This window comes from Ruditapes philippinarum, unplaced genomic scaffold, assembly GCF_026571515.1.
Source record: "Ruditapes philippinarum isolate M1 unplaced genomic scaffold, ASM2657151v2 ctg4888_1_1_1_1, whole genome shotgun sequence".
Classification (NCBI taxonomy): domain Eukaryota; kingdom Metazoa; phylum Mollusca; class Bivalvia; order Venerida; family Veneridae; genus Ruditapes; species Ruditapes philippinarum.
In genome coordinates, this window is record NW_026866230.1 from 141,858 (window position 1) to 150,434 (window position 8,577).

The 8,577-nt window shown below is 31.7% G+C and overlaps 1 protein-coding gene across 12 annotated transcripts in view; it reads left to right on the forward strand.

Annotated features, from left to right (window-relative positions):
* The window catches only part of LOC132731855 (fibrillin-2-like), a 30,215-nt gene extending 26,023 nt beyond the window's left edge, over positions 1-4,192 (forward strand). For 9 of the 12 annotated variants that reach the window (XM_060718147.1, XM_060718146.1, XM_060718151.1 and 6 more), the window contains 4 exons: positions 557-679; positions 1,676-1,798; positions 3,192-3,320; positions 3,805-4,192. In XM_060718147.1, coding sequence (XP_060574130.1) covers positions 557-679; positions 1,676-1,798; positions 3,192-3,320; positions 3,805-3,896 — 467 coding nt within the window. In that variant the 3' untranslated portion in view covers positions 3,897-4,192. The remainder of the gene's footprint in view (positions 1-556; positions 680-1,675; positions 1,799-3,191; positions 3,321-3,804) is intronic. The other 3 variants (XM_060718145.1, XM_060718148.1, XM_060718152.1) reach the window with 3 other exon arrangements.
* Positions 4,193-8,577: the final 4,385 nt, after the last annotated feature.

Below are 8,577 nucleotides of genomic sequence, written 5' to 3' on the forward strand. Positions count from 1 at the left end.
CTTAAGAATATCTTCAAGTTTTTATCAAAGTCAATCTATTTTGAAGGTAGAAGGAACAGAAATATTTCAAAATTCATTAAAATACCGTTTTTTTTCGTGGATTATGTAAAAGAACGTTGAGACCTTTTCATAAATTTTAAGTATTCTCTCGTACATATTCTGAATTAACAAGGCAATCCTAGCTTTTGTTAAAAATAATTTGCATATTGAATGAAGTACTTCATTCGAACCCTGAACTTGCTTGAACCGAAACGGATTATCCTTAACATATTATTGAACAGTTCAATACTGAAGTCACACTTACTTCAAATTTCTGTTCAAAATTTAAATTGAAAATAAAATAATAAATGAGAGCTATGAAAATTCAGCCAAAAAATTCGGATTGTTGAAAGCTTAAACGTTAGACGCGGAGTAAAATATTTCCAAATAGCAAGAGTCCGTGCATATTGTATTTCAGTGTTTTAATCAATTGTACATACGAACTGCAAATTAATGCGGAGATATTTGATTTTCCTTAGATACTGTGAAAATATCATTGCTTTTTTATTTAACTCAGATGTTGACGAATGTACCACTAATACGGACAATTGTGATGGTAACGCCCAATGTACAAACACCGTAGGAAGCTTCACGTGCGCCTGTAACGCAGGATACTCTGGTGATGGCGTTTCGTGCGTCGGTAAGTTATTATTGATGCTATAAACACTCAACACATTTCGGCCTTGACGTAATTACTCACCTAAAAGTCCGTGACTAGATGTATAATATGACCTAAATTGACCTTTTTGTAAATGTCTGTCAAAATCTTATAATTATCAGTATAAATATTTATTTACCCTAACCTGCTATAACAAAAAGTGGTTTGCCATTGCTACCTTTACCGGCCAACAACCAGTCTGTATATCCGTTCAGTATTGCTATGGTTTTAATAATTATGATAGTAGGTCATGTTTTGTATATTCACATTGAACTTCTTTAGTCAAGAAAAAGAAAGGAATTATCGGATTTCAAGGCAGGGCAAATTAATTTGACAAATTCAGAAGGGTAAACATTGTCGTGATTTAATCACTAAGTAAAATTTTGGCATTGTTTTGTGATAATACATTCTTTAGGAAATTTACACTTAAGAATATTTTCAAGTTTTTATCAAAGTCAACCAATTTTGAAGGTATAAGGAACAGAAATATTTCAAAATTGATTAAAATACTGTTTTCCGTGGATTATGTAAAAGAACGTTGAGACCTTTTCATAAATTTTAAGTATTCTCTCGTACATATTCTGAATTAACAAGGCAATCCTAGCTTTTGTTAAAAATAATTTGCATATTGAATGAAGTACTTCATTCGAACCCTGAACTTGCTTGAACCGAAACGGATTATTCTTAACATATTATTGAACAGTTCAATACCGAAGTCACACTTACTTCAAATTTCTGTTCAAAATTTAAAATTGAAAATAAAATAATAATTGAGAGCTATGAAAGTTCAGCAAAGAAATTCGGATTGTTGAAAGCTTAAACGTTACACGTGGAGTAAAATATTTCCAAATAGCAGGAGTCCGTGCATATGGTATTTCAGTGTTTTAATCAATTGTACACACGAACTGCAAATTTTTGCAGAAATATTTGAATTTCCTTAGATACTGTGAAAATATCATTGTTTTTTATTCAACTCAGATATTGACGAATGTACCACTAATACGGACAATTGTGATGATGACGCCCAATGTACAAACATCGCAGGAAGCTTCACGTGCGCCTGTAACGCAGGATACTCTGGTGATGGCGTTTCGTGCGTAGGTAAGTTATTATTGATGCTATAAACTGTCAACACATTTCGGCCTTTCTAAATTACGCACTTAAAAGTCCATGACTAGATGTATGATCAGACCTAAATGGACCTCTTTGTAAATGTCTGTCAAAATCATATAATTATCAGTATAAGTATTTATTTACCCTAACCTGCTATAACAAAAAGTGGTTTGCCATTGCCTCTTTTACCGGCCAACAACCAGCCTGTATATCCGTTCAGTATTGCTTTGGTTTTGATAATTATGTTAGTAGGCCATCATTTTTATATTCACATTGAACTTATTTAGTGAAATAAAAAAGAAAGGAATGAGCGGATTTTAAGATATGGCAAATTAATTTAAAAAATTCAGAAGGGTAAACTTTGGCGTGATTAAATCACTAAGTAAAGTTTGGCATTGGCATATGATAATAAATTCTTTTTGAAAAATTACACTTACGATTACCTTGAAGTTATTATCAAATTCATCCTTATTTGAAGGTAGCAACAGAAATATTTCAAATTTCTTTAAATAAAACATGTTTTCAGTGGATTATGTAAAAAGTACTTTGAGACCTTTTCATAACTTTTAAGTATTCTCTCATACATACTTTGAACTATTAGCACAATCCTAGCTTTTGTTAAAGATAATTTGAATATTGAACGAATTTTTTCATTTATTTGAACCCTGAACTTGCTAGAACCGAAACGGATTAAACTTTACATATCATTGTAGTGGTCGATCAATACGTTAGTCTTACTGACGTCAAACTTTCTTTTTAAATTGAAAATAAAAAAATAAATGAGATATATTATAGTTCAGCCACGAACTTGGGTAATGGCGTTTCGTATGTAGGTAACTTGTTATTAATGCTATAAAATCACATCACGTTTCGACCTTGGCTTAATGAGGTATAGAACATTTATGGACCTTCAAGTTTCTGTCATTATCAACTTAAACTTGTGAAAGCAGGGACAGAAATATTCATGCATTTGAACAATGAACTTGCATGAAACGAAACGGATTTACCTTTACATATCATTGCAGTGGTTCTATATTATCGGATAATTAAATAAAATTGACATTAGGAAATACCAAATTATTGGACACTAGTTGGCAAGTTCTTGTACGAAATCTGGGAGGTTTAGTGAACTTCTTAAGATATTTAATGAAGGCCCCAATCCCAAATGAGAGCAAATGCATTTCAGAAATCGGGTATGTTATAATGTTATAATTTTAGCCCTAAATATCATTTTGAAAATTAACTTGTGACAATATATTCTTTTTAAAAATGTTATTTTATGGATTCCTACAAGTTATTATTATTGTAGAAAGCAGAAGTCTATTTTAAGAAAAACTGTTTTGTGTGGATCATATGGAAATTCTATGTTGTACATTTACAGACATCAACGAATGCGATGCCTCACCCTCACCTTGTGACACTAATGCTTCATGCGCGAATAGCGTTGGAAGCTTCTCTTGTACATGTAACACTGGATATTCTGGGGATGGATCACCTGGCAACTGCGAAAGTAAGAAATAGTATATTACCTTTTTTATTGTCATAACTGTGTTTCCTAACATAAAATCTAAAAAGTTTTAGAATGAAACATTAGATAAGGCGTATGCTTTATGCTATCCGTTCAAAGTTAAAATGCGATTGCTAACAAGTTTTGCTGTCACCACATTAAGTTTAAATAACAGTTTTTTCCATACTCTTCTACAATATTTTCAAGACTAATGTACAACTGGTAATGGACAATGCAACATCTACATACTCATGTCTAATGTGGCAAGGATATTTAACTATTTTATTTAACTATACGTTTTAACCAATCTGTCATATCATCTTATGTTTTACTAATTACGTCAAAATAGCTTTACATTATTATAAACATCGAGGGCGATTCCGCCCAAATTAGTATTAGCTTTAAATGTTTCTTGGTATCGTATTCTTACAACATGCAAATAAAAATCTACAGTATGAAAGTTCAAAATAACTTTTTTTGTCAACAGATATCAACGAATGCCAAACACTTCCCCAACCCTGTCCAACTGGGTTCGACTGTAATGACGAAACACCCGGGTTTTGCTGTATACCTTCTTAATATCCTGTAACAGTAATAGAACAACGCTCCGGACAGACGATTCAAGCCGAAATATCGACCTTATAAAATTATGATGATGGACATGAACTCTGTTTTATTCCTTTTTTTCTTACATATACATAAAGAACTCTTACATATACATATAGAACTTCATTAAAATGCGTTTCTTAACATCGATTTAAATTTCAATGTTGAAATAATGTTATATGTATGATGATGATCTTTCTTTCTATCTCTCCTTTCTCTTTTCTATCAATTCTGACTTGGCATCCACAAATAAATTTCAAATCAATGCAGATGAGTTTATTGTATTTTATATGCATGTCTATGACATTGCCGATATTTTGTTGCGAATTCACAAGATTTTTATTCTATGTCACTCAGGTTTAAATTATGTGTAAAATTATGTTTTCTTTTGGTGTTATATCTCGAACACATTTCCATTAAAATAATTTTACCTACTACGTATATTTTAAACAGTCAATGACTGTAGATATTAAAAAAGTAAAAATAAATGCTTATCTACATGAGACTTCTATGGCTGCGTGATTAGGCTTCACGTGCTATAATAACACTTACCCTATTTTGGTTCGAAACCGCGCAAGGACAACAAAATTTAAATTTCGATCACTCTGTAATTAAGAGATGTGTTAAGTACACTTACTATAGAAAGGAAGTTCTAGCAAAAGGTAATTTTACTCTTACGAATTCGTCACGTGTGTAAATAAAGAGTACAGTTTCCTTCCTACGTGTGCGATAAAAACATACGAAAATTTCACAAACACGAACAATGGAATTCCGAACCTCTTTTTTAGTAATCTCACAAAGTATCAACAAAATTTTGGCACACATTTCACAAGGCATTGCTTGGTAAAAGAAGATGTACGTTTAGCCGACTTTATAATGAAAATGTAGACCTTACCTGAGCACAACTAGTCCGTAGATACGTGCATCCGAACATGTTATAGATTTTACAAATGAAATGTTTGAAATGATCTTTCAGTACAGTACAAGTGATTAGGAGATGGAACATAAAAAACAACTATTAGTTTATTAGTTTAGGCAATATTTTAGACATGACATTATAAGGTCATTAAGTACTATTCGCTACACTCGGAAGAAGTACAGGAATAAATAATACTAATACAACTACTAATAACTATGAAACAACAAACTAATACACATGCACATATTCGAACGCACACGCACGCACACACACACACACACACCAACACACACACGCACGCACACGCACGCACACACGCACTCACATACATGTCTTAAAAACATCGGCAAAAATTCAGTACTAATTAACCACAGTTAGATTAATCAAATTATGAAATCAATAACTTTTTTTTAATTAATGCTTGTGAGTGAATTGATCCGTGGGGAAAATTATTTGATATTCAAGTTCATATTGAGGAAGTTTCATTTTAACTTGTATTTAAGCATAGAATAAAACATAACTTTTTTGTTTGGCTTTGTTTTGTATAAAAAGTTATTTTATTTTATCTTGCACAAAAACAAACAATTGTCCTCTAAATTTCAAACATAAAAGCGTCAATGTTATAGGTTACTTAAAGAAATATTTGCCAACTTAATAACAAATTGAACTTAAACTGATCTGCAACTGATTAAGCCAGATTAAAATTTTAGAAAAAATTAAAAAAACAAAACAAAAAAAAAACAAAACAAAAAAACAACAACAACAGAACAAAACAACGTAGTCAACAGCAGCAACCTAATTATTGATCGCATCTTGTGATTTGAATTAGTCGCATATTAGAAAAGGATCAGGTAAACTAATTTTGTAGTTGTTGCAATTCTCTTGTACGCACACGGATTAGGTCTGGAAAAGGATTACGATTTAAACATAAATTGTGGTTTGAGAAAACCTATTTTATTTACATGATTTTGTTCTTTTGAAGTAAATGAGATATTTTGACATTCAATTCAAAGTTGTATTTTAATTACAAGTTTATTCGAGGAGACTTTTAACTGAATATTACAAGTATTATCTTTAAAGTTCAAAACTGTTGCTCCTTATATACTGTGCGTTTAGGATAACTATTTAGTGACGGGGTGGTGAAGTCGACTATAATGGTATAAACAGTTATCGTATTGTGTTTAATATCTTAAGTCAAGCAGGCTTGCCATATAAATTAAAATATCGACAAATTTACCAACTATCGGCGTAACACAGTAGGTAAAGATGTCTGGTAAATAGTTAAATATCAATGCAAGACAGTCGGGTTCGGTCCCAAACAAACCTGTATAATTATCAATCGAGTAAGAATATGCTTTATTTTCTTGTAAAGATTATTAGTGCTGTGTTATTGCCTATTAACTTCTCATTTCACTTTTGTTTTTAAATGTTGCTATATTTAGCAAGTTGATGCAGCCTGATACGGAATGCATACATGTACATAAATTCTTTCAATTATATTTAAGTTGGCACGAAAAACTTGTGCACTGCAAAAGTACTATGACTACTATATATTACACACTACACAGGATAAAAAATCATTATTTCCAGTATATCTAAATTATTCGACATCATAACAAAACTGCCAATTCTTTGCATCTTTTGTAAAAATGGGGAAAAAAAATTAGGGAAAGAAAAAAGGTTAGACATCTTGTGAGGCTCGAACTCATGATAAAATTTAATTTGTATGGCATCCTATTGACTTTGTAAACTTTTGTGTACATAAAAAATGTAACGTCACCCTCACAGTAGCAGAAGGTTTTGTTACTTTACAAATTTAGGGAAAAAATAGTTTAATACAATAACGCCGAAAGACAATTGGTTTTGTTTGACTTTTTTCTTAATTGACTCTTAATACATGTATGTTCTTTATTATTTATATATTTCACAAATTTTACTTCTGAAGTATCGAATCGTTTCCATACTTTAAGTTTGAATTTGTCATCATAAGAATTCATAAATACATGACCGTAAATCGAAAGATGCCTTATTGAAATGATTTTAGAAACCATTGGAAACCCAAAATTGATTGTTTTCTTAACTTGGTTTAGCCATTTTGTGTACATATAAGCATAATTATCCATCTGACATTTCATAGTTTTAAAAAACCATGTTGGAACTCGGAAATGATATCTTTATATGTCATTTCTTAATTTGGATTGCTGCAAAGATTCACAAGAAGGGTGTTCAACCTACAACGACTGTCCGCATGCGTTCTTTGGGCGGTCCTTTTTAGTGCCGTAAATGAACTTTTTACAAAAAACCTATTTGTTTCATCTTCGCTGTAAGTAAAAGTAATAAAACAAATATTCTTACAGGATATTTCATTTCTGATCAAGAAATTGAACACAAATGTCATATTCACTTATCAGGTTGTATGTTTTGAATATTCAAAAAAGTTATAATATCAAAGTATGAATAGGCAATTACACTTTTTACACTTACTTACACTCATCAGTCAATTCAATCATAAAAGCATCTTGGTTGAGTTTTTAACACACATAGTTAATTATTTCTATTTCTGTCTGATTCTTTATTTTTCACTTAAATATCAATGAAATAATAATTTTCTTAATTTTAAAACGCTCGAATATCGATTTAAATTTCTTTTGCTTTTTATTAACAAACGGTTCTCAAATGAATTTTTGATTACGACTACCACCACCCCTTCTTATAATGCATGCTGACTTTGACAGGAAAATATTAAAAAAAGAACATTTATATCATGATTTGAGACAAGCGAAGGTTTCACTTCTTCATTATGAAAAAATTGATGTAAGTTCATTATTCTTTTCAATTTCGGCTCGGCCACATAAGCAGAACTAAATTTTGAATATATGCACTAGAGAACAATCTTCGAAATGGCATCCTCTCAGGAGTTTCAATGGTTGTTTGTATAAATATATTTATAAGACAAAATGCATTCGATCAGAGCGATATGAAGTGTAGGTTGGTGAATTAACATAAGGGAATGTTTCCCATATATAAGGACACAAACCACTCTTGGTGGTGAGCTAGCTTTTTACTGACATGAATTATGTGCGTTACAACGTAAGATTTGGTGGCCAGTGTGAGGGATGTAGTCAACTGCCGGCCTTGAGTTGACGTACCCAATGATTTCCAGACCAAGTCTTGGGACAACACTTCTCGAAGGGGGGGGGATGGGGTAATGTCACGACGTTGGTAGAATGTCATAATAATGATAATGAGCATAGAATATGCAAAAACTAAAGTTGGAGAATTAAGATAAGGTAATGTTTCCCATATATAAGGACACAAATCACTCTTGGTGGTGAGCTAGCCGTTCACCGACAGGGTTTGTGTGTTTAAAAACAGTCATATCAGATATTTAGTTACAGCCAGTTCCTATCTCATTAGACATACTTGACTATGCCATCTATCGACTTTTGTTGAGTCGCTACGGAGGACTTCTCAAGCTGTCTGTCTTCGTAGAGACCAAATTTTTCACATCGTTGAACAACGAAAGACAATTGTGTGACCTATGCACTCCGTGCGACATGCACATCACGAATGAATGTCGGAGTATAATAGCAAACATTGTCTAAGTACATGGTTTTATATACATGCTACCAACTTAATGTTTGTCTATTGTTATACATACATAATGTCAGAATACTTTTTTGAAAGACAAGCGGAAAAAGATCAGACAATAAAATTTGCAGAATTAATTTCCGT